Here is a 27,397-nt window from a genome sequence, read left to right as displayed (position 1 = left end):
ATAGAGCTTGTATTGTAGTCACTCTGGGTGGGACTTTGAAAAGCACCTAAGGAGTTAGGAGCACAAGATCCAGTGGAAGTCATGGGATGATATTCAGTAATATGAACATGCATGACATACAGCCCATTGAATACTTGGGCCTATGTTTTTATACTTATTTTCTGGAATCAAGAAAATAAAATTAAAGGGGATGAAGGACTGTAATACGTTTCTAACTCAAAAAAGATGATCACAGTTAGAATGTCACTATCTGCTGATTCCTGTGGGCGACATCTAGTTCCTTTGCAAGAATAAAGAAAGAAAAATAAGGAATTGGAATAAACTTCCCCAAACTCTTCTTCAGTAATGGTATTCTGAAAAAGGGGGATTTAAAACTAACTAAAGTTCATATACCATATCTAAGTAGCAAGAAATCATACTTGGTAATACAAGAACTATGCCATTCTATCCATGACAAAGTTCAGTGTTTTTGAATTCCATTGGACTGGAGACCATAACTTCACTGCCTTTGAAAAAAACGGAGGTCCCAACAAATCACTCTTTATTATTATTATTAAATTGAGATGTGGGAAGAAAAAAAAACTAAAAAAATATATTCTAAAGAAAATTAATAGTAAAATAACATTACTGTGACAATTACCATTGACATCAAGAGACAGTTGTGTCTGACTAAGAGCTGAGTAAGGACTTCAGGATTAGGAACTAGCTATGTTGGTGTTAGGTTGGACTACACTCTATATCAGGTTTATTTGGGGCCTTCTGAAGGAATCTTGAATTAATCTGACCATCATTTTAATTTACCTGCTATAACACTTGAGACTGATAACAGTTGAGATAGAGATGCGGTTTCTGTACTCAACTAGTAGAATTCATTGAAACTCTGCCAAAACATTATGAGCTACTACTAAGCAACAAGGATTTTTGTATTAAAGTGGGAGAGGAGGTCACTGCTGTATTATGATGTCTTGAATTAATAAGGATCAATTCATATGTGCCTAGACTTACTGACAGCCTTTCTGGTAGAAAATACAGATGAGCGAATTCTTCTGTCAGTTATAACCATACAATCACAATGAAGTCAGTGGTCTTCCAGATTAATTTTTTAAATGAGAACCCAATTTAACACTTGGAGTGGTACATTGGTAGCTTTTTTGTTTGGCAGATGTGGCATTATAGGGCACAATCATGTAGCCATTCAACATGCAGAACTCCCATAATTTCAGTGGCTGCAGAATGAATAGATCAGGTTAATAGCATGATCAGTTACAAAAGCTTGTAATGAATTGCCACTTGTTATGGGCGATTAGGCACTCAAAATGTTCAGAATTCATGCAAAATACATTAAATGAATTGCTACTCTGGATTGATCTGACTAGTTGAGAAATGCATTGAAATGTAATATGTAATTGGTGGGGTTCACTGAGCATATGTGGATGAAAAATGGTCAATGAAATATGGTTAGATACAAAAGTAATACCCGGTGAAGTTGTGGTGATTCTGAAATGTGTGAAAATCTATATAAAATTGAATCATGCACTGAGACTTGAGCCATGTTGGAAAAATCATGCTACCATAGCTAGAATGGCTGGATTACGATTATCAGGCCTGATAGGAAGATTCATTCACCTGTTCTGGATGCTTTTAAAGGTTTTTGATTACTGCAGTAACACAATTTTAACACGAAGGTACCATGCCACAAAGACACCAGATGAAGCCAACAGGTGTCAGCACGTGGTGACATTCTGATTGTATTCTGCTTTTTGTATTGGAATAATGACATTTCTTCTAATTTTGTTTCTGGAGTCCAGAAAATAAATGTGTAAAGCATGGACCCAATTCCCACTACCTCAAATATTAATTATGGACTAAGTACAGTCACACTGCCAAGACAATACTAAACTCAGTCCAACTACTCACTTGCAATATGGATCCACTTTGTTATTGGGAAACAGTGGCCACCACAACAGAAAGCTTGTGGCCTATTGCAGGAAATATTACATATGCTCTGCTCAGTGATGCTGTCAAAGCTTGGTTGCACTTGTAAACTCCGTTTTCGTAGGCTTTTGCTAAACCTGTACTGTTTTCCAGATGTATCCAGCCAAGAAATAGTGTAGTCTTTGTAACTGTAATGGCTGTTTTGTTGTAGTATTCATTTGTACCTCAACAGTCTTCTCGTTTTAGGTTTCTTAGCTTATTTCACGAATAGACTCATTCCAATAAATCAGTGGTACAATATTATTAATGTTAAGTTGGTTTCTGTAACTGTTTTGGATACTGAGATGTACTATTAGTGTAATATTTTATTCATTTGACTACTAATGACAAAAATATCAAGATTCCCCGGTGAGGCTCAAATTAAAATAAACTCAAGTTGCTACTTTAATATTGTTTTTTATTCATTTTGTTTTTCATATTTAACTATTTTAAACTTAATTCTTTTTCACATACTTCTATCTCATAATGATCCAGGAGGGTGGTAGTGTTTCACATTATGATCAATGTAGGTTGAGTAGGCACTCAGTGTATGTTCTCATGGGTGGTAATCTATGCTTGAAGGTGGATGGATGCTCGCAGAATAGTCAACCTGCCAGAATGGCCAGACTCAAGTCAAAGGGAAATTATAATAATTGGATGTGCTGTAGTGATTTTCTGTCAGCTCCTTGAGCTCTCAGTTTGTGGTGTAACAGGTTTTATTGTAACTTGTTTGTTTATCTTTGGGGTATTTTTCCTATCTTATCATCTTTCAGGGTCAAATTTGCCTTTAGTTATGGCCATGGTGTGCATGGTTGTTTTGTTGAAAGAGCAATTTTGTCACCATTTGAAGAGATACACACCTCCTATTTTATTCTCTCTCTAATTCCAAAGTCACTATGTGCTGTCTAGTTACTCCACTGTGTGTTTCTAAGATTTTTAGATCAGGGATGTAGGTGATTATCAGCAATGTTCCCATTCCTCTACAGCTTTGTAGAGTTAAAGGTAACAGAAATGGGAAGAGTTGTCTTATGACCAAAGCACTAGACTTGGAGCCAAGAGGGGTGGGTTCTATTCCTGGCTCTGTCATAGAATTCCTGCATGACCCTGAGCAAGTTACTTAGGCCCTTTTTCAGAGAGGTGTAACAAACAAGATGCAATAAAATCTGTTACATCACAGGAAGCTCCTGCTGACTTCACTTTAAGATGAGTGTGGTCAAACCACTCTGTAAACCAGCTACTTAATTCTCTATGCTTTAATATTCCCCTTTGTAAAACTGCCTAAATACCTTTCAATGGTGGTGTGAGCTTAATTCATTAATGTTTGAGCCACTTTTGAGTCCCTTTAATGGAAGATGCTGCACAAGTCAGAGGTGTAATTAAATAATGTATTGTTGTGCTAGAGGGTATTGATGGCTGCCAGCAAGCATGTCTTTGGTCTGTGGGCAATCACATACCTCACTGAAACTGGTGGGTGTGCTAGCCATTATTCAAAGAAACAGATAAGCTCTTTTATGGAGTAAGACTCTCCATATGGTGTAGGATAGCTGAAATAGTAGAAATCACTCAGAAAGTGCTGGGCCACGTGAGAAGGCCTGAGCAAAGAACCAACTGAGGGAAGATAGGAGGGGTTTCCCTGGGACATATTGCAGTCACAGGGGCTGGGATAATGATTAGTGGAGGTGTGTGTGTGTGTGTGTTTCAGACACAGAAAGCAACGAGGAAGCAAGCGGACAGCAAGAGAAGCAGTGTGAGTGTGGCTCTGTGAGGAAGCTAACAGAGGGGACTTTGTTTGGGCAGGATGCTCACTTGAAGGGCTGGCTTGGAAATTGCAAGCAAGGGAACTGCCTCCTGTTTGTTCTTACTGGATTCAGGAAAACAGGACTTCATATACATTCTTTGTAAATAAACAGGACTGTACCAAAGAAATACCTGACTTGTATAATAAATTTTTCCTCCTAATGGAAAGATTCCATCAAGGCCCCAAATATTGACTAACCACTTGGGAAAAGGGGCAAAACTGTTGTTCTTTTATGTAATTAGTACAATTCAAATACATGCACATAACACAAAACTGCATGCATATCTGAGGGAAGATTTTAGATATTAGTGAGATAGATCCATACTATCTTTGACTTTGCTCCATGGTTTTCATTTTAAAATATCCATTTGCTCTCTGGCCTGAGCTCCTGGAGTTAGTTTAAAACCCTCATGCCAAATCCTATCCTCAGTGAAAACATTTACACCCCATTAAAATCAGTTTGAAGGCCAGAATTTGGATCCCATGTTTTCTGTCTTTCCCACTCTAATGTCATTATTGGAGGGCAGTATCAGTAATGGCATACTGATGCAGCTGATATTCTCACTTTTAAGTGATATGTAGATAATTTATGCTCCTGTAACATTAAAGAGCTTCTATTCTTTCATATAGAGCTAGTGTAACCACAACATTTATGAAAATTCTTTAATAGCTCTTGCAAATAGCTGTGCAATGATTTTTACCTTATGAGGGTAGAGTATCTATTTTCTGAGTAGTTACAGAAAACTGTGAGAAACATATGATCAGCCACCTCTTTTTCTTGATGAAATAAAATTGTCATTTGTCCTACTCAGTCTTCTGTAGTCAAGGTTGTGTGCATTTTCAAATATGTTGGGGAGCCCCCGCAAAGCACTGCTTGGCGAATCTGTTTCCCCAAATGCCTGCTTATTCATCAGGTCCAAACTGGTAGACAGTAGTGGCAGGAGATCCAGAAGGGTCCATGAGTCCCCATCTCTGGAGATGTTGGGAGGCAAAAGGTTGCATGACAATTGGGGTTTAGTGTATCACAAGAAAAGAGCAGAAGATGTACATCAGCAAGCGGTGATGCAATGACATGAATATTATTTATGCTGGCATTTAGTGAAAGGGTGACAAATATTCCTGAAGTCTTATTTTGAACATTCATTTTTAATGCAATGCAGGTTCTTTAAATAACTACTCACTGAGAATAATTTTGTCATTTGTTTTCCTAAAAAGTGGGTAAACCTAAAAAACTATTTAACTATCTCAGATATTATAAATGACTGCTACAGTTTTCCCTAACCATGTTGTCATCACTGAGACTTCGTTGTTGAGACACACAATGAGGGGGAAATGCCTGGTCCTCTACAAGACAAGGACAAATTGAAAGGAAAGACAAAAGGAACTATATTCTTTGAAAATTCACTCCCTTGTCAGCTTCTAAAAACATGCTCACAACAAAAAACATTCTTAATATTTCTTTGTGCAGTCAACTGAGATTTTCCCATTTGTTCTGAGGTGCTTGAATAGCAGATTTAGAAATGGAGTTTACAGCTAACATCCACTGAACTTGGTCATAAACTGCTTATGTTTGCCTGATATCATTTGCAACGTAATGACTTTCCAGCTCCATTTAACTTGATTCGTGCTAAAACTCCAGGTACAACTCAAAGGAAAAAAACCTGTGTTGTGTTTAGCTACACAGATATTTTTTTTTTCACTGACGTACACAGCATTTTTTCATAGGCACAATCGACAACATTTATGTTTTTCTGAGAAAATAAACAGAATACTATTTCATTTTTTGTATGACTAAAGACAGATTAAATTTAAAATATACTACCAAGCCTATCTTGCACTTGTGATGTGTGTGTGATACATACTTTATATCAGAAAATAAGTATAAAATATAGAAAGACAGTAGAAAAACACAAAAACTCTTTGACATTTAATTTTATGTAGTCAACTACCATTGCATTAATCTTTTCTGATAAGAAATTTTGCTTTATAAGACCATAAGAACAGTCATACTGGGTGAGACGAAAGGTCCATCTAGCCCAGTATCCTGTCTTCCAACAGTGTTCAATGCCAGGTGCCCCAGAGGGAATGAATAGAACAGGTAATCATCAAGTGATCCATCCTCTGTCGCCCATTCCCAGCTTCTGGCAAACAGAGGCTAGGGACACCATCCCTGTCCATCCTGACTAATAGCCATTGATGGACCTATCCTCCATGAATTTATCTAGTTCTTTTTTGAACCCTGTTATAGTCTTGGCCTTCACGACATCCTCTGGCAAAGAGTTCCACAGGTTGACTGTGCGTTGTGTGAAAAAATACTTCCTTTTGTTTGTTTTCAATGTGCTGCCTATTATTTTCATTTGGTGACCCCTAGTTCTTGTGTTATGAGAAGGAGTAAATAACACTTCCTTATTTACTTTCTCCACACCAGTCATGATTTTATAGACCTCTATCATATCCCCCCTTTAGTCGTCTCTTTTCCATGCTGGAAAGTCCCAGTCTTATTAATCGCTCCTCATATGGCAGCCGTTCCATACCCCTACTCATTTTTGTTGCCCTTTTCTGAACCATTTCCAATTCCAATATATATTTTTTGAGATGGGATGACCACATCTTTGCGCAGTATTCAAGCGGTGGGTGTCACTTGAATGGGTTGTCTGTAAGCGAGGATAGGTCTGTCTCCCAAGATCTGTGAGAGTAAAGGATCATCTTTCAGGATAGGTTGTAGATCTCTGATGATGCGCTGGAGAAGTTTTAGTTGGGGACTGAAGGTGACAGCTAGTGGTGTTCTGTTATTTTCTTTGTTGGGCCTGTCTTGTAGACCTGTCCTCGCTTACAGACAACCCCCCAACCTAAAGCAAATACTCACCAGCAACCACACATCACTGAACAAAACCACTAACCCAGGAACCTATCCTTGTAACAAACCCTGATGCCAACTCTGTCCACATATCTATTCAAGTGACATCATCATAGGACCTAATCACATCAGCCATACCATCAGGGGCTCGTTCACCTGCACATCTACCAATGTGATATATGCCATCATGTGCCAGCAATGCCCCTCTGCCATGTACATTGGCCAAACCGGACAGTCTCTACGCAAAAGAATTAATGGACACAAATCTGACATCAGGAATCAAAATACTCAAAAACCAGTGGGAGAACACTTTAACCTGTCTGGTCATTCAGTGACAGACCTGCGGGTGGCTATATTACAACAGAAAAACTTCAAAAACAGACTCCAATGAGAGACTGCTGAACTGGAATTGATATGCAAACTAGACACAATCAACTCCGGTTTGAATAAGGACTGGGAATGGCTGAGCCATTACAAACGTTGACTCTATCTCCCCTTGTAAGTATGCTCACACTTCTTATCAAACTGTCTGTACTGGGCTATCTTGATTATCACTTCAAAAGTTTTTTTTCTCTTAATTAATTGGCCTCTCAGAGTTGGTAAGACAACTCCCACCTGTTTATGCTCTCTGTATGTGTGTATATATATCTCCTCAATATATGTTCCATTCTATATGCATCCGAAGAAGTGGGCTGTAGTCCACGAAAGCTTATGCTCTAATAAATTTGTTAGTCTCTAAGGTGCCACAAGTACTCCTGTTCTTCTTTTTGCATTTATCAACATTGAATTTCATCTGCCATTTTGTTGCCCAGTCATCTAGGTCTGAGAGATCCTTTTGTAGCTCTTCATAGTCTGCCTGGGACTTAACTATCTTGAGTGCTTTTGTATCATCTACAAATTTTGCCACCTCACTGATTCCCCCAAACAGGAGTGTTAAAATGCTCTATAGTAAGTCATGCTGAGAAGATGATTTGTGTGTAGAACAATGAAATGTTAGACTATAAATTGATCTTACGAATACAAATTGATTGACAGAAGCCAGTGATTAGATATAATTGATACAGTTGCCAGACAAAGCTAATTAATTAACAAAATAAATCCATTTTTATAACTGTTGAGACTACATACATTTCATATGAGTATGTGTTGTTGGTAAGTTATTAAAATGTATTTTTATAGTTGGACAGAAAACTGATTGGGCCATTTTGTGTTTTACATTTACCATCATCATGATGCTGTTTGTGCCTCCTATAAATTAGTTCAGATTGTGTGATGTCTTCATTACAAACCTCTGTTTTCAAAAGGTTCTATCATTCATATTCCAGCAATCATGCTGTACTTACCCTTCCTCTTAGCTCCTATTTGTCATGATTATTTGAAAAAATAAGATTTCAGTTGACTATAGCGAAATTAAAGGAGGGTCAAAAAGGGAAGATGGAGGGAGAATAGATTAGAGTTTATACAACTTAAAATAGTTGCAAAGTTTAAAACATTTTAATTCCAATCTATTGTTTTACAGCATTTACAAGCACAGAAAAGCATCTACAGATCATGGGCAATAAATTGAACAAGACATTATTTTCAAAATAACTATTAGTATGTGGGTTTAGGAGTCTTTGTTAGACTGTAGGGTTCTTCCATTTATGTCCCCAATTGTTACTTAAGTGAATTATGCAGTAGATACCTCACGAGGGTATTATGAGGCTTGCTTAATGTTTGCAAAGCATTTTAGGATCTTAGGATAAAAAAGGTGAGTTAATATTTTATTCTCACTCTCTAGTCCAGGGAGATACAAGAAAATATCCGGATTAGTTAAACTGTCTGAATTCAGTGTTTTTGTTGTTTTCCCATGTCAGTTGACAGGTCTTTAGTATGTATAATTTCTGTGAAATCAGAACTGTGTTTTCTGACAGACCAACATACCTTTGTGACCAAAATGGTACATGTTTTATCTGCGCTCATGGTGAAAAAAATCTCACCTGTTAATCAGCCTGTTTTATCTCTCTGTTTAACTGGCTGTTCAGTTTAACAGACTCCTTATGAAAGAAGGTCTTAACAAAATAATAGGCTGATCCAGTTCTGCTGTGCTGCATCTTCTTTAATGGTTTATCCACATACAGGTGGACTGAACTACAGGCAGCAGTAGTGGAGAGCAAGTGACTGTACTGATAGAATCTTAACCAGTCCACCAGTGAGAATATTCACATAAAATAAACATTTAGAATGAAGACTCAGTTTCAGTTCTTTTATGTCTGTTGGCACATCTTAAGAGCTGTGAGTTACATGACAGGTTAAAAAAAAAACAGCAACAGCTTGTTAATGTTGGGTAAGTGATTTATTCTGTACTCTAACCATCAGCATAGCAGTATTTCAATTTACTTTAAAAAAAATCAGGCTATATTAACTAGCTGCTTTTTTTAAGTCACCAGTTCCAAAATTACTGTATGAGATTTTCCTAGCACTATTTCAGTGATTTGCATAATGCTTTATTCATTCTTTGAAGCATCTTTGAGATAGAGGGCACAGTAAAATCAATCTGGAATAACTGTCACTGAAAATTGATTTCTTGTGCAGTATCAGCAGAAGTGAACTAAAGATTAAAACAAAGATGTGGGGGTGTTCTGTTTGGCCCTTTGAGGGTCTGATTACTGTTGAATTCAAATTAAATGCATGCTATGATACCCATTTTTGCATAGAGGCCTGTTATACTTTTTATCAGAAATCACATTTAAAGACTTTTAAGAAAGACGTAATGAGTGAACATAGCTCATCTTGTGATGATAACAGTTTACGGGAGAGGCCCACCATCCAATTCTCCCTATAGACTGTAATAGTGTCTCTGGTACAAACAAGATAAAGACACAGGACTAAAAGTTAGGAGTTCTGGATTCTATTACAAAGTCTACAATAAACTTCTTTTTGACACTGATCAAGTAGCAGGGACAAATAATTTCTTCTACCTTTTTTCTTTTACTGAAAATACATGTGATTTCCCCCACCACCACCCCCCATTTCCTGGCAATAGGTCCTCATAGTTTGATTAGATTAATGATTGGGGTTTTTTTTAGCATTCATGATTTTTTATATCGTTTATAGTGTCTGTAAGGTAGATACTTCAGTCCAGTGAAATAGTCTCTTCAACAGTTTGATGATCTCCTCCTAGCAATGGTCAGTGAAATCACAACTAATACAACCAATACAATTTCTGTCCCCTCTTCAGCCCTATAGCAGGATTGACCAGGGTCAAGGAAATGTCAAGAAACGTTCAAATTTGCCTATCATAGGCTTTCGATGAACTTCCCTAAAAATGATAGATCGTTAGCCAGGTTGTCAATGTCAAGAGTTGGTTCTTGAGCATGGGCCTCACAATACTACTTTGAATGCTATTGGAATTCAGTCCCCATGTAGGGAAACATTGACAGAGTGGGAAATGCATAGAAATAATGCTAATGGGGAAACAATAAAATAACACAGACACCTTCAAGGTTCATTATATTGCCGGTTTTCAGAGCTCTACTTACGGTGTTTCCTATTCAAGCCATAGGAATCTGAGGGCTGGAGGGATAGTCTAGTGGCCAGGAGAATCCAGAGTTCAGTTCCATGCTCAGCTATAGACTTCCTGTGTTTCTATTTGGAAGCCACTTAATCTGCACTGTGCCTCAGTTCTTCATCTGTAAAACAAGGATATCCTTCCTTACCTCCCAGGATGTAGATATCTATTCATAATTGTGAGGTGCTTAGATACTGTGATGGGGGGGCCATGTAGTACCTAGATAGATATCAGCTTTAATCTCCGCACTGCTTTAAGCATGCAAAGAAATGCCACAATATGTATATTAAAGTTTTTTTGGATGTAGGTAATTCTCAGTCACTTACACATCCAATGACACATGTTACTACCTAATGAAATTGACTTCTTCAGTCACTCTAGGTTTAGTTAAATAGAAACCAAAGGTAAGTTTCTGTGCATTATTTCCATGCATTATTCTTATAACTTAGATCTTAGCTGGATTATTAATATTTGTATTTCTGTGGTTTTATCAGTGGATACAGTAGTTTTCTCAGTGAAATATGTGATAATTTTTTTTTTAAATCACCAATTGCACATTCTACATTGTTTGACAGTTACCAGTTGTCAAGTGGATACAAGCCTGCTCCCATGGATCTGAGCTTTATCAAGTTGACCCCCTCTCAAGAAGCCATGGTGGATAAACTAGCAGAGAATGCTCATAATGTGTGGGCAAGGGACCGTATCAGGCAGGGTTGGACATATGGTATCCAGCAGGTAAGAGCAAACTTGGACACTTGAAAGTTCACCCACATATTGAGGTATTGTACAATTGAATTTGGGATATGAGGTTAGAGGAAGCCATTGACAAAACGTTAGCCTCTCAGTCAAGAGGGCAAACCATTGGCATCTGTGTTTACATTGTTAATAAATATAGCTAAGCTTGCCAGCAATAAATGATTTACTCTCTACAAGTAACGTAATCTCTATGGTAGCCATAATTAAATGTATGGTGTGTCTTTGCATGTTCTGGACAGCTACCTTGGGGAAAGGGATGTGGCATTACTTTATGTGTTGTCTAAAGCATATAGATTAAGTCTTGGGCTCCCCTCTGCCTCTGAAATGCTGTCCTCTGAGCCCTTTAGGAAGTGTAGGCAATCATTTACAGTAGGAAAATAATTTACATATCCTCATCTGGGAGACTCAATTTTTCTTTAAAGCCCCCAGGTAGCAACAGTGTAAACGCCTACTAATTACCCTGCAATATGCATCATCTCTGGTCTAGGAGACCACCGTTAAGGGTTGGAGGGTAATTCAGTCTCCATGGCCCATCCAAATTTTTGCTCCTTCACTGAGGCTAGGAACCTGGGTTTCAGGTGCCAGTTCTGGTGGTGAGTTTTTGCTATGTGTCAGGAGTGAGTAAAAATAAAGCATGGTGGATTGTTAGCAGCAAAATTCAAGATCTCTAGCTGTTCTATACAAAGATTAATAAATATAAAAATCCCATTGATGTACCATGTAATCTACTGCGGTAACTATTAACATTTTCAGGACAACCACTGTATCAGTTTTCTATTGTGGACCACATCCACCAATGCTTTAGTGATTATTTGTGAATTCAAACTAGGACAGGTATTTTCACTTTTGCCAAAGAATGTACAGTAGCATTTTGCAGTGAAACTATAGAAAAATCCACCCTCTGGGAAAAAGTTGGAGTTTTCATGGATTTGGGCTGGGGGGAAAAGACATTTTTAAAGGAAAACAGCTTTTTTGCAGGAACATAACTGTTTTCTGCCTGCAAAATCTTCATTTTAGTTTTGTCAAGAATTCAGTTTATATAGTGCAGTTCGGTACATCTTGAATTTTGTTTGACATGCAAGAACAAAACTAATTCTGTGTGCAATGCTTTCCTGTCAATAAACAAACTGCTGTTTTTACGGTTTTATTTAAGTGAATCACTAAATTTCATTCATCACATTTGACAGACTGTTTATGTTGAAGAAATATGCGACATATCATTTCCAGCACCCTCAATTAGTGTATCTCGTTAGATATCTTTCATTTTGGGGCTTTGCAAGTCATTGTATAAATCTATTTTCCATATTTGGGCCTAAGCAGCTTGTGAACTAACAACAAATATATTTGTTTACATTTGGATATTTTTAATATGGGCTCTGATATTCTTTGTATAGACATTCAGGGCCATATTCAGCATTGGTAAAATTCCATCGTGTACTTTACATTCACAGATGCAGTGTTAATGCAGACATTTTAAAGTGCCTTTATGTTCCTGATAAAGAGTTGGCTTAATGGACTATGGGAGAAATAGTTCCCTACATTGCCATATAGGAGAAGCGGACACTGTCTTTTCTATTCACAATTTCACATGTAGTTTTTGTGAAGGCAGTGCATTCATTGCCTAGAATGAAGGAATGCTTCTTAATGCTCACCTGCAACATCACTGGCAAATTATAGAATGCTATCAGTGATTTCCAGGTTGCATCCCATAATTTCGTCTTCTGCCAGAATCCAAATGGTTGCAGTTTGTGGCTTTGAAATTGAGAAGATTTAAAGTCAGTGAAAAATGGGGGTGGTATTAAAGCTTTGGTAGAATCATTGGTAGTTTTGCTGTGCCTAAAAACAAATGTAGTAATGCATATGCTATGGACCAGTTAATAACAAGTTAAGAACACAATAAATCAAAAATGTATGTTTATATTTGCTAATTAACACAGTGGTTTAAACTGTAATGTATTAGCAAAATATAGATCCACAATCCAAGGTAAATTAGGTGTAAAGGTTGAGGTTCCTTAGGCCTTGAGAGCAATTGAGCTTACTTTGTACATCTGAATTTCTGAGGAATGACTAATTTTGCCAACCTTCTTACAATGAACTTTGCAACCAAATTATATACTCTTCGAATTACTGAGATACCTAGTGATAATGAAGCCAGCTAAGAATTTCTTAAATGTTATCAGGTTGGGTTGGGGAGGAGAGGAAAGAAGCAGAGCAGGAATGGGTGGTAGATACAGTTTCTCTGCATTACTCAGATTATTCATTTGTACAGGCTCTCTGTGCGTTTCTGTTTTTGTGCCTGTGTGTAGCTATGGAAGGCTCCACTTTGTAAAGACTAGTTGTGGTAGGGCACTTATTCCTCATAAGTAGAGCTGACTGGAGGATGACAATTTCATTTAGCAGTAACTTTAGAGGTTTCAAAAATTGTTTTTGTTCCAGATTGGAACAAAACCAAAACCTTCTCATTTAATTCTGTCATACACATAACATAGCTGCTAACTGATATCTGTGCTAATATGTGCTTCTGCTTAGCTTCCACACTGGGTTATACCATGGGCTACATTTTGTCATCTCATCATGTTACTGTGACATGTTACAGTTCTGCATAAGGTAATGTGATGGTATGCACAGTGAGATCAAATAGTTCTGTGGAATAGTCTGCCAGGGGAAGGAAAACTCATTGCTTGGAGAGATTTGAAAGTTGATTGGACCAATCATTGGAAAATATATTATAGTGAACAATTGTGCTGGGAGATGGACTAAATTATATAGTTGGCCTTTTCTATCTCTAATTTCTAAAATTCTGTGATTCTAAAACTGCAACAAATTAAAGGGATACTGTCAAGTAGTTTACATTCCAAACATAACCTATTTTTTTTATTATAATGTGGAGGGGAAATGCCCTCCAGATTCTACATATCGTCTCCTAACTTCACCACTGCTTACAAGGAAATTTTTAACAAATGATAGCACTGTTTATGCATGACTGTACCCAGTATTTTTGTTGTGCTGCTGCAGAGCCAACCAGCCAGCCAGCAGAGGGAGCACAAGTTAACTAATAAATCCTGTTCCCAGAACTGTGCTGACATCAATGCTGACACTGATCACAAACAAGTAAGTACTGTAAATAAGTCAGAGCCACATTAGCTTGTGCTTCATAAATAAGGCAGGAGGCACAAATGAGTGTTTATGAAATGAAAAAGGACAAAACAAGTAGGAAAAATATATTTTTTTTATCTTATGGAAAGGTAGTGAATATCAATGGTAAGTGAAAAACAAATGTGTGTGTGTGTGTATATATATATATATATATATATAAACATACTTGACAGTGTCCCTTTAAGGAAGAACATGTTTGCTCTCAGATTGATCATTGTCTCTGAACTGAGGGAGTTCTTTGTGACCTGAATAGGTAAGGCAAACAGGACAAAATAGATCTCTGGTAAACTCAGTAAAAGTAATTAGGATTGTACTATGGGTCATTTTATCCCTATCTGTCTACGGTGTTTGACGTAGGAGATGTCATAATTCATTGTCCCAAGTGTCTTTAAGTACTTCACCATCTCTCTAACTTCAAACCATATTTGTGATGAAACTGATTAAAAATAAACTTATTTCAGTTTGTAAGGGTGCATTTATGTCTAAATCCTACTGGAAAAAATGGGCTCTTGTAATGTTGTCCCCAATCTTGCAATATTTGGTGCTTTTCCTAACTTCCTAGACTCTGGAGTCATGTGAATATAGTCTTCATTTTTCATTAAAAAAAAAAAGAATAGGTTTCTAGCCCTTGTTGCAGAGATTAGATGGAAAACATGTATCCTAATGGTTCAAACGTCAGAGGGCAAAAGAACTCAAAATACATTATTTTTAAAATCTCATGATATTTAAGCCAGTCTGATGGTGTTTTGGGGACTGACTCATGATTATCAAATGCTTGGGGTTTGTAATATTGGGTTCTCTCTGCTGGAGTTGGAGGGAGACAGAATCTATCCTGCAAAGCCCTGAGCTATGCTCGAAGGGTATATCTACACTGCAATTATACACTTGGGCTTGCAGGGCTCGGTCTCAGACTCAGGGGCTGTTTAATTGCAGTGTAGATGTTTCAGCTCGGGCTGCAGCCCAACCCCTGAAACCCTCCCCCCCTCATAGGAGCCTAGAGCTCAGGCTCCATCTCAAGCCTGAATATCTGTACCACAATTCAACAACCTTGAGTCCTGCGAGCCTGATTCAGCTGGCACAGGCCAACCATGGGCTTTTAATTGCAGTGTAAACATACTCTAGGTCAACTATAACAGCCTACACAGTTGTTACTCTCTCCTGCTCCATGCTCCACATAGTTTAGCCACATACTTATGGGTATACTTGCTATGGCCTGATCCTTCTCCAGTACACCATACCTCTAAGACCTTTCTCTGCACTAGCACAAATGGATGCTCATGACCTAGAGCTCTGTAGCATGCTTGGGGCTGCTGATAGCTCCTGTGTTGGCTCTTTGTAGCTTGACGCCCTTGCGGAGCAGTACTACACAAGTTCTGCTCCCTTTTCGGACCTCTGGGCCCACCAGGCTACTTGCCACTCTAAAGTGCAAGAGGCCTGGGGCTCACCAGCCCTGTTCACTCGGTCCCAGCTGTAATTAGCTGCCTATCAGCCTAAGGGGGCTGGATTACTTGTGGCCAGATGACAGCCTGAAACACCTGGGCCTCATGAAGGGGCTGAGAAAACTCAACTCAATTTGAAGGAGAAGCCATTGGGAGTAGGGTCTGGAAGCACTCCAGTGAAGTAGTCTGGGAGTCAGTGCTCTATCTCAGAGCCAGACACACTCAAAGGTAACATAGAAGGAATTGAGAACTGACCCCAGAGGGCAGGCTGAAGGGGAGCCCAAGCAGGGAGGAAGAACCTTTTGTTTCTTTGGGATTTTTATTTGTTTTTTTTTTGTTACCCAAATACGGGATTAAACTCAGAGTGACCCTGCCAGAGGCCTTGAGCCATGGGAATCCCCGAGAGAGAAAAAACTCTGGTGAGGGGAAACTGAGGCAGTGAACACCTACAGCCCCCTTTATGGCCACTGGGGTGGGGGTACAGGGCAGGCATGCCTATAACAAGTAGGATTTAGGCCACATTCATGTTATAATTAGAGACACTGGGTTCAGTTATATACACTAAGTTGTACATGTCGCTTTTTTTTTTTAAGTGTGACCTCAAAGACAGTAGAAATGGTACATTACTTCATCTAATATCTTTGCAGCAAGGCATCCTTCTCATTCTTCAGGCTGATTATGTTTTGTTGCAGAAGGACCCCAGATATTGAAGACACTACTTCACAAAAATGAGAGTGCTAGAAAACGGTTATTAAAAAGTAGTTTTCATGAAATAAATTCTTGCTACCTTATGTAGATAGGACATTTTTTTTAAGTTAATATGAAGCATAGGTTACCATGTCCCCGTGTATTGTAGGAAAAATTACCCATGGTAGATAATAGGTGTCAGCTGTGGGTTTGCATGAAGACAGGGCCAAACCATTTTCAATCACATACAGTATATAAAATATTCTAAACCACTGTTTGATCTGGAGTTGGCCAACCCTGTGCTGGTCTGACCAAACTTCCCTCCTGTTGAGACAAGAAGGGGGAATTGATAGAACACACGGGTGAATGAAACGTAGGAAAAAACCTCCAACTCAAAATTTGTCACTTATTTTTCTTTTAAACTGTGAAAATTGATTTTGCTTTATTAAGGTGTACAGAGGTGTGTTTTCTAAAAATTACTAGCATTGCATGACTTTACATTTTACATTATTTATACTGCTGTATTTGTAACTTACTTTAGTTAGAAACCAACGGGGGCTAGTCTTGCATCCTGTACTCATGTGCATCTCCCACTAAAAGTAATGGGAGCTGCAGACATAGCTCCAAAAGCAGAATTTAGCCTCTAAAGTGGAATTTAGGAATAGGGTTACTTTTTTGAGGTGAATACATCTGAGACACTTTTCAACAGAATTTGCTACAACTTTGGCAAGACTTTAATTAGAACACCACTTCCCATGGCTTTGAAAAAAATCATATCTTAATTTAGTTTATGGTTAAAGGAAAACGGCCATTATAAATATCAACCCCCAAGACCTCTAAACAACAATGTGTCATATTTATGGCACAGGCATTGAAAAGACAAAAAGCTAATTAATTCCTTTGAATAGGAGTATCAAGTCCTCCTCCCTCACGTGGTGTTTAGATATTTTGGTGATGAGGAGAGGAGGTATATATAACTAGCTAGACGGATACTGAGATACACAGAATTCTAGTGCCATGACACCACAAGAGGAACAGAGGCAGTCATTGGCTTCTACTGGGAAAGAATGATTCAGCTGATACTTACGTATCTTCTGAAAATACAAATGTATTCACACTCCTTTTTTGCTGTTTTGTTAGATCAGTAAGATGTTCTGTAAGGGCCAAATTCTGTTATAAGATTACAATATAAAACAGTAAATTCATGTTAGTAAGAGTAGAAAAAGTGGTAACTCTCAGAAGTGGAATGAATTGCCCAGATAGCATCATAAAAAGACAAATGACATATATGCCATGTCTTGGAAGTGTAGAGTGGTATTTGAAGATCAAACATGACAACAGTGGCAGTGACCATACCATTTGTATACAGATACCATATATAGGAATTATATGACTAAACCAATTTCAGAACCAAGGCAACATAGTAATTACAATGACACCATACATTGTGGGCAAACTGGCTTGGTGAACTAGAATATTTCTAAATGTGGAGTGTAGGACACATGTATTATTCTGAACCAGAAAGCTTTTTTGTATTGTGCAAATAAACTACTCAGTTTTCATTTAGTGTGCTGTGCACAGGCCTAATGTGCCATGGTTGTGATAGAACTGCAGACAATCATGCCAATGGGGATTAGCATAGAAACTGCATAGACACCATTTGTGCCACAGGCAGGACACGTGGGAGAAGCTCGTGTATAATCATGTCACAGTAATGGAGTACAGGTTCAAGGTACTATTCTGTGTGAACCCCTGGGGTGAATTTGTAACTGGGTTACACACCTTTTGCAGGACTGTGTCTCTTTGGATCATATGTGGAGAAATGCATTTTCTGAGCAGGATCATTTATCCCAGTACTTCTCTTCTATAGTACTAATATTGCCTGCTAAAGGACTATTAGTGGGGACATTACTCAAGATATCTGGGAGCAGGATCCTATTTATGCAATAGCTGAATGCAATCATACCCCATTTAACCATTGTCTCCTGCAAGTCCCATGCCACAATTTACAACTACTAGTGATGAGTAAGGGGAGAGGCTTAATAGCCAGACTGCTATAGCATCTATCATACTGCTTACACTTGCAGTTAGTCAAAATCATTGGCTTTCCTTAATGTGTTCTTCAACAGGGATGAGGGTATTGAAAAAGCAGTTTAGACAAGGTCTTGAGTAGGAAGCTAAACACAAGATTAATAGATTCCAAGGCCAGAAAGGACCACTGTGATAATCTAGTCTGCCCTCCTGAGTAATACAGGCCTTAGAACTCCCCCCAGATAATTCTCAAAGCATATCTTTAAAAACAAAAAATCCAATCTTGATTTAAAAATTGTCAGTTATGGAGAATCCACCATGACCCTTGGTAAATTGTTCCAGTGGTGAAAATGTTAAACATTTGCATTATTTCCAAATGTTAATGGAAATAATTTGTCTAGCTTCAGCTTCCAGTTATTGGATCATGTTATACCTTTCTCTGACATAATGAAGAGCCTATTATTAAATACTTGTTCCACATATAGGTACCTACAGACTGTAATCAAGTCATCCCTTAACCTTCTCTTTGTTAAGTTAAACAGATTGAGCTCCTTGAGTCTATCACTATAAGAAATAGTTTTTAATCATTCTCATGGCTCTTCTCTGAACCCTTTCCAATTTACCGACATCCTTCTTGAATTGTGGGTATCAGAACTGGAAACAGTACTCTAATTGTGGTTGCACCAGTGCCAAATGAAGAGGTATTGCATAGTACTTTATTGGAATAGCTCCTCTGATACTGAACAGAATCCACTTCCAAGAGAATTTTCCTTAAATTCAGTGATAGAAGGTGACTGCTAATCATTTATTGATCCATATGTTGTCAGCATCCATGGCTATGAGAACAAAATAATTAGGTCCCCTGTGGAAAACATATTTATAAATACCTGATGTTCTAAATCACTTAACTTGTGACCATGTCAGTTGCTTATCCATGTCTTTCCGATATTCCTCCTATTACATGCTTTCTATGGTTGTTCCTTTTATTTCCTGTTCCTTTTATTAAGCACTGTAATGTGTGTCTAGTTGTCTGTCTTCTCCTTAAACCACTTAGATGATGACCTGCACTTCTGTTGAACTCCATAACAGTGTCCAAGCACAACAAGGCATAGGTTCATTAACCTAATTGCATACCATGTCATTACGGAAGATGTTTAGTAGGGGATTATATAGGAAAATGGCACTTTGTTGTTGATTTACCTCTAAAGTGCACAGCTCTGAGTGTGAGATTCCTTTTGGATCCTTTAAATAGTTACTTTCCTTACAGCTGCTTGTGCAAACTGGCCGTTTAACACTGTTATTCTGTGCTGCTACGGGCAATGTTCTGTAGATGCTTCTGCGGCCTGACTCCCTCACATACTATCTTTTATCTTTTATCATTTCTCATATCACGTCTCTTTATATATGATGTGGCCCTCACTGGATCATTTATCTGTTCTGTGTGCCTGCCACATACCTATAACATGCATGTATGCACATATACACCTTACTATCTCTTTCAACTGTGAAGCGTTGATGGGCCTGATCCTTTTGTTTCTAATAGGAGTTTTAACAGCCTTTTAGATGGCCCACATTGTTCTTATTTGTGTGCATTTCTTTGGGCCATCCCTTCTGCCTATTTCCTGATAGCTGTCACTAGTATGGAGCATTGTTTGCCTGATATGAGCCTTTAGAACCTACATTTCCACTATATTTGCTCAAACATGTTAATTCATGTCCTCCTATATCTCTCTGCTCTGTTCCCTGCATATATTTGCAGGTACTTTTCTAGTCCCCATGCTTTTTTCCTTAAGCAATCCAGAATTCAGGTGTAAATTAATAATGTTGTGTTTGATAGAATGATAACTTCCAAAACTGAAAAACACTAACTATATGTAAACGTTAACAAATGTTGTTTAACTCAAACCATTTGCAGCAGAGAGTTGACAAGAAATTTACTGGTTTCCCTGAAGAAAACCTACTCATCTCATTTAAATTATTTAAAAAGCAAGTAATTACTAGAAAACCTCTGCATGTAATGTAGTCCTCCAATGGAGAATCAGACTGTCAAATCTGGAAGATTCTAGAAAGAAAATTCACAGGTTAGACCAAATTTTCTCTTCTCTGTCCCAGCAATCTTTACATTACATTAGTCCTTAGGGGAGTAAGGAGGATTGAATTTATGTATAAACTGAAAAGGAACTTAAAGGTTATTGAGGTGCCATATTCTGCAACACTCATGTACCGAATGATGTGTCTAGAGAAGAGAGGGTGTCATCCTTAAAACGGTTTGAGAATGAGTGGATAGAGAGCCACAAAAGGGCTCTTTATAGTTCATCATAAAAAAACATCTCTACACCCAGTGTCACTGCTCCTTCAGCTGAGTGACCGGTAACATTCTTGGGGAGAGCAGCACCTGACATTTTGTGTGTCTGCTTCATATGCTGCTGTCACCTTGATGGCACATTTAACATCCAGGTTATGTCATTTTTATGCTGTGGCTTGTCCTAGTAAGAAAGTACACATGAAAGATCAAATTTCCCTTTTGCACTGAGAATTTATTGAGCCTTTTGGTAGGCAAAAAACACATTTTAGTACACTTAAGAGTCTAGTTACCAGGGTGCTACTATATCAGATAGCTAGATATGTCATAGCTAATAAGGAAAACAGCCACAAGTATTTGTAGTACCAAAATGTATCTGCTGCTTGAGGATGCAAAATTGTGTGTGAGAGAGTACAGGGGCAAAGCTGAAAAATTCTGAAAATTAGAACCATAATAAAATAAAATACCAAGACAATATTTTGTGATATTTTCATTTTCACAATTGTTGGTATCTCCCATTAGTAGAAAGTTCCCAATGTCTTTGCTTTTTGTTCCTATACAATAGTCAACTTATTATGGCAGATTCAACCTTTAACTTTAAAAAAAAAAATTAGTCTCTACACAACTAGCAAGGATATGGAGAGATCTATTGCACTGCTTCTGCCACTGCCAATAGATTCGCTTAAGTGCAGAAGTGAAAAAGTAGAGAGGCAAATTATAATACTTACTAGAATTATCATAATGTATACTAAATAGACCATATAAGCAACATTTGCAATTGAAATGACCTTAGCAAAGGGAAAAAAATAATTTTATATTAAAAACAAACTTGAACTCACTTAATAGCTTCATTCCACTGGGAGCAGAGAGCTGCATTTATCTTATGTTATGCTAACAAAATTCCACAGTAGAGCACCACACTGAGGGAAGGACATTTACACGTGGATTCTTACTAGAACTGTGAAATCCAATATTTTCTTTTGGAAAAATATATGCCTTGAGTATTTCACATTAGAAGCAGCCGTTGTTTTAGATTTTGGTGTTGTGACACTTCTGTTCTTCTACATAAAGATAAGAATCTTGAGACTGATCCTGCTTCCATTCAAATGGATGGCAAACCAGCCATTCACTTTGGGTAGTGCAAGATTGGCACTATTATTATTTATCAAGTATTTATATTATGTCGGCTCCTAGGAGTTTCAGGCATGGACTAGGACACCATTGTGCTAGTTGCTGTGCCCAGAGAAGAAAAACATGATCCCCATTCTAAAGAGAGTGCAAAAACTTAGATTGTAAACAATTCATTTCTGTTCTTGATTTTCACACTTGGTGTTGCCTGAACATATTTCCATTAAATTATTTGGTGGAAAATGAAAGAAAATTTACGCCATGCCATTAAATATCAATATTTGTGAATAACTTGCTTCTTTTGAATTCAGTGTCCAAATCGATTTCAAGAACTTCAGTTTACTCTGCAAGATGCTTATTGTATGTGTGGTGTTATGCAAGTCTTCATTTCACTTTGTGCAAATCATATTTTTTAAACTGATGTTACTGTACATTTTATTTGTAAGAAAAAATGCTTCGTTTTAGCTTGGTCTCTCTGAAACTGCAATGATTTTTAATAACTTATCCTTATGTAGGATGTGAAGAATCGAAGAAACCCCCGCCTTGTTCCATATGCCCTTTTGGATGATCGTACCAAGAAGTCAAACAAAGATAGCCTCCGGGAGGCCGTTCGCACCCTTCTTGGCTATGGTTACAACCTGGAGGCTCCTGATCAAGATCACGGTATTTAATTCAATTTTTTTAATCTAAAAAATCCATGTAATTTTCAATAGGTATTGATAATGATGTAGGCATATTTATTTGTTATTAAGTTTATTAGGGGTGGGGGGTTTTTAGCCCTATTGAACTGTTTCCTGAGCCATTGCAGGGCTGCTGAGGATGACCAAATCCACTGGCTTCAGGCTGTGCCCATCTCTCATTGATGAACAAGCACAATGTCTATTCCAAATCAGGGAAGTGCTCCACGTTCAAGTCACTCACTAGCAGCACGTGTATTGCCAAGGAAAATTGCCTTAAGCTTCATTTCTTAGAGGTGGCATGAGGTTATTGTCTTCCAGCTCTGATCTGCCTGATGTGACCCTGCATCCAGTCCATGTCTCATTTTCCAGAGATGGGAATGGGTACCCAGAAAGGCTCTGTGTCCAAAAACACCTCAGCATGTAGGGACTCTGCTAAGTCTTCCCAGGCCATTGGGTTATGCTAATCAATCATCTGAGTCCTTCAGCCTTATGGTAGTGTTCCCCAAGGACTGGTGTCTGAATCAAGCATTGCCTCAACCTCTACATCAAACTCTCACCGCAGAGCCTTTGAAGAACAGAGTAAAAGAACTCAGTGTAAACTGACTAAGGACCTCAGAATTTGGTTAATTTGCTTGGTCGTAGTCAGATTCAGTACCAATTTACACATATTGTATGTAGGAAATTTAATACAGTAATGTAATTCCCAGTACTTCAGAGGATCCTTTAGTGTGGACCTGAATGTCAATGAGACTTCATGTGGCTGTAGACAACTTTGTTTATTCTTACACATCAGTTTAACTTAGTCTGTCTGAAATCATTGGCTCTGAAATACTTTTCTCTAAAAGCTGAGGATTTGTTTACTTTCTTAATGTATGGGCATAACTTTTCTTAAGGCTGCAGTGCCGGATGTTACGCAAGTGTGTTCAAGGAAGAATGAACCTTTATATTCTTTCGACTACTTTTATGCAAGTAGCAAGCTAGTTGCTGCTGTTGTCCAGTGTTTCATACTGGTTAATGTCCAATGCAAGGACTAATCTCAAAGACAAGAAAATAGGTGACAAATTCTTGTAAATTGTGACTCTAGTGACACCATTTTTATGATAGTTTTTAGATGATTGCTCTAAAGGTAGGGAGACATTAGAAAGGACTTCAGATCAATTTGTGAGTGCCCTCATTTGAAAGATGGTCACTTTCCCAGTCAGTTTGAATTTACAGATAATCACAGAACATCTAGAGTGTGAAGACACTTCCTGCACCATTTCCTTAGTTGGCATTTGATACCTACCGGAGATAACCTGCCACTCAGAGGAGATGTTATTTTATCATTGCTTCTTAAAAGAAATCAGCTGTATAAAGAAATAAAATAGATACTGGCTGCAGGGAAAAAACATTATGGGAAAAAATCAGAAGTTATAAACCGGATATATACAGAGAAACTATTTCTTAGGGAAGCTTTCATTATTATGTATTATAAAGTTGCTCTAGGATACATGGCTTTGGAAATAAACTAATAGGTTTGAGTATGCATGTTGGTGCATGGTGTTCTCTTCTGTGTGCTTCCGTGATAGTTAAGAAGACATCCCTAACTTCATCAGAACATAAGTATATAATGAAATCATTAAGACAGTATACCTGTACCACTTTGAGATTACCCCTAAATGTCTGGTGTCTGAAATGTGCTTTTAGTCCATTTTAGATGGCAAACTAAGGACTGAGAGTTGCTGTATGTAGTGTACACCACTGTCCCACTAGCAATGCTCGTTAAATAACAGATGTCAAATTCAACAAAATGCCTCTCACTACACTTAAATATTTAAGTCTGCATATGTTTTAATAACAGTACTCTCAGCTATGTAGTGGATTGCATTAGGGCCGAAAGCGAATTATTTTTCAAGATGTGTGGCCTGTGTTTCTATGGTAGAATTGTAGAATGAAACTCACAAGTCTCAGTTATTAACTTCTCGGTATTATTAAAAAGAGTGTTCTGTATTTTAGTTATTTTATGATGTTTGTACTAAATTGGGTGTTTCTAGTTGCATATTACTTAGCTTTTGTGTCAATGTATTAAATGCTTAATTTAGTGCCTAGACTTAATAAAATTTAATAATAATATTAAATAAATGCAAATGAAGAATAATTCTGTATTTTTCTAAGTAATATGTTCAAGGTATTTGTAAAGCTTGTGACAGGGTTTTTTATTCATTTTTAGAATCTGACAATACTATGAATTGATAGTTAAAGTGCTATGTTATAGTTATCGTCTTTAAAAAGTGATTGCTTTGCAGAATCTTTGCTTTCCAAGGTTTTCTTGTCTGACATAGGATGTTTTCCTTTGAAACATTTTGGGAAGCCCCTCTTCATCATTCAAATTCTATAAAGTGTATTATAAAAGGATTTAGAGACCTCTAGTGGTTTTCTGGTTTTTGGTTCATGATTTTTTTTTTTTTTTTTTAGCCTTGGTTAACCAAATGGAGTATCTTCAGCTCTATCCTTATTAATTGTCATTTATTGCTTCCAGTAGCACCCCAAATGTTCTAGGTGCTGTACAAACATAAGAAGAAGATACAGAACTATTTAGAATCTAAAAATACAGTGAATCAGACAAAGTGTAGGGGCAATGGGTGAAACATACAAGTTATTGGGTGATGTTTAGTTTTTTTTTTAAATTATATATATACACTATTCCCAACTGCTGTTCTACCTTCCTATTAGTAGTCAGCTAATTTCTTGTAGAGTTATGACACCAGGGGTTTTCAGGAGGCATTTGAATGCTGCGAGGGCAATGGGCACGTAGAGCAGCCAGGATAGAAAATGCAATATATAAATAGCTATGTGGAAGAAAGCTCAGGGGCAGATTTGCTGAGGCTGGCATCACTGGCAGGGTGGAGGAGAGGGGATGGAAGGCAGGAAAAGAGACAAGAACAGATAAGTATCGAGGAGAGAGTTACATAGAATCTTCAAGGCTTTAACAAGTATCTGGAACTTGAGGTAGTGGAGGGATTGGAAGGGTGAGATGGGGGGTGGGTTGTTGATGTGGTCAAAGCAGCAGGCAAGAAAGGTGATTTTAGAAGCTATGTCTTGTACAGACTGAAGGGAAGCAGTGGAGCTAATAGGAAGATCAGAGATGATCAAGTAATCAAGATGAGAGAAAGAGTCCCTGAATAGGAGGTTTAGCTGTATGTAAAAGAATGAATTATAGAAATCTTGTGGAGAAAGAAGCAGCAGGATTTAGACATAATCTGGATGCAGACATGCCAAATCTGTGAAAAAAATGCAGTGATTGGCCTTGGTTTTGGCTTAATTGGCTTGTGAGTTGCTTGTTGGCTAGTTTTTGGCTTGTAGCTTATTGCTTGTTTGGCTTGTTGCTTGTAGCTTGTTGCTTCTTTTTTTTGATAGGCTCACGGCAAGCATCGGTAAGGGGGGGAGAGAGGAGTGCACAGCAGGCCCACCACAGTCCCAGACTGCATGCCGGGGGGATCTAGTCACATAGAGTGTTGGGGTTCTTAGGGATTGGCTTGTTTTGGCCATGTTTTGAAATGGGCTTAATTTGATTTTTGGCTTATTGTGAAAATCAGGGTGCTTATTTACCGCATGAAAGTTGGCAACTGTGTCTGGATGTGCAGGAGAAGGGAAATGGAGGAATTAAAGCATGAGCCCCAGGTTGTGGGCCTGACTGATTGGTAAGATGGTGACATTGTTTATAATGACAGAGAATATGGGAATTGGGAAGGCAATAAGGGGCCATCTTCTTCTTCTTCTTCTTCTTCTTCTTCTTCTTCTTCTCTTCCTTGTGCCTTGTAGTCCTTTACATCTTTGTAAAATGTGATCATTGCCATTTACACCCAGTTTGCACGAGGGTGACTGTATTAAGTTTAACTTGGCAATGGGTCATTTGGAAGGAAATGTCAGAAACAGATAAAATGGAGGACTGGATGGAGGAAGATAAGTTAGGAATAGGGAGAGTTTGCAAGTAATCAGCTTAGAGGTGGTAGTTGAAGCTGTGTAAGAGGATGAAAGAGAGGTTGTAAAGTGAGAAAAGGAGGCAGCCAACATGAGAGCCCTTTGGGTTCTCCTGCTCTCTATCTCTTTCCATGGATCAGCCAGAGAGATAGAAAGAGGACAGGATAAGATGTCAAGAAGAAGGGTATAAATGAAGGTATGAAAAGCATCATAGAGATCAAGAAAGTTCTGGGTGGAGTAGAAACCTTGAGATATTTTCTAGAAGAGGGCATTAGAAAACTTTGTGAGCGCAGTTTCGTTAGAGTGAGGTGGACAGAAGCGAAGTTGGAGAGGATAAGGCACTTGAGGCAATGGTTGTAGGTTACATGCTCAATAAGGTTAGAGCTGAGGGGAAGAAGGGAGTGGTGGCATAATGGGAGAGAGAGGCAAAATCAACAGCTGGCTTTTTTCATCTGTGGAGGAGACCATAATATACTTACATTCTGAGGAGGTGGAGCCAGAGAAGAGTTGGAGGTTGAGGAGGAAGGAAGAGGAGTGCATGAAAGCAGGAGTCCAGGACAGGTATGGGCTCAGGAGAGTAGGTGGAGAGGGTCAGAGGTTAGAGATAAAGTGTGAAACCTCAGTGTCCGTTGTAAGGGAAAAAGAAGAGAGAATAATAGATGTATTCATGCACTCCAAAGTGACACATGCACATTCTTTCCTTTTAAAAATCTAAATACATTTTATTTACTGACAGATTATTTTTTAAACCCATGCATTTCCCAACTATTCCACTGTTCTCTGGTGCATTAGGAGCCGTAATGGTTCACTTATGCAGTGTATGACTAATCTTTTTGTGGAGTTTACATTTGTTGTGATCAAGATGACACAGTGTTTGCATAATAATGTCAGTGGTAAGAGTAAGATTAATGTGTCCTTCTACTGGAGATTTTTTAAATCGTGTTTCATGCTGAGTCCCTCTTGAGTGAATTGTCATGTAGCCATATTAGTCTTGAAGGGAAAGTATGTTCAAGGGAGAAAATGTGATACTTATAAGTAACCTTTTAGCCTGTAAACTTGTGTGCTGTTCTTTAGCTGTT

The 27,397-nt window shown here is 38.1% G+C and overlaps 1 protein-coding gene across 1 annotated transcript in view; it reads left to right on the top strand.

Moving 5' to 3' along the window:
- Nucleotides 1-27,397, top strand: part of RYR2 (ryanodine receptor 2) — a 687,809-nt gene that overhangs the window by 381,553 nt on the left and 278,859 nt on the right. The window contains exons 26-27 of the mRNA XM_054022704.1: nucleotides 10,755-10,914; nucleotides 22,194-22,341. Coding sequence (XP_053878679.1) covers nucleotides 10,755-10,914; nucleotides 22,194-22,341 — 308 coding nt within the window. The remainder of the gene's footprint in view (nucleotides 1-10,754; nucleotides 10,915-22,193; nucleotides 22,342-27,397) is intronic.

This window comes from Malaclemys terrapin, chromosome 3 (assembly GCF_027887155.1).
Source record: "Malaclemys terrapin pileata isolate rMalTer1 chromosome 3, rMalTer1.hap1, whole genome shotgun sequence".
NCBI lineage: Eukaryota > Metazoa > Chordata > Testudines > Emydidae > Malaclemys > Malaclemys terrapin.
This window is presented reverse-complemented; position numbering and strand designations above follow the sequence as displayed.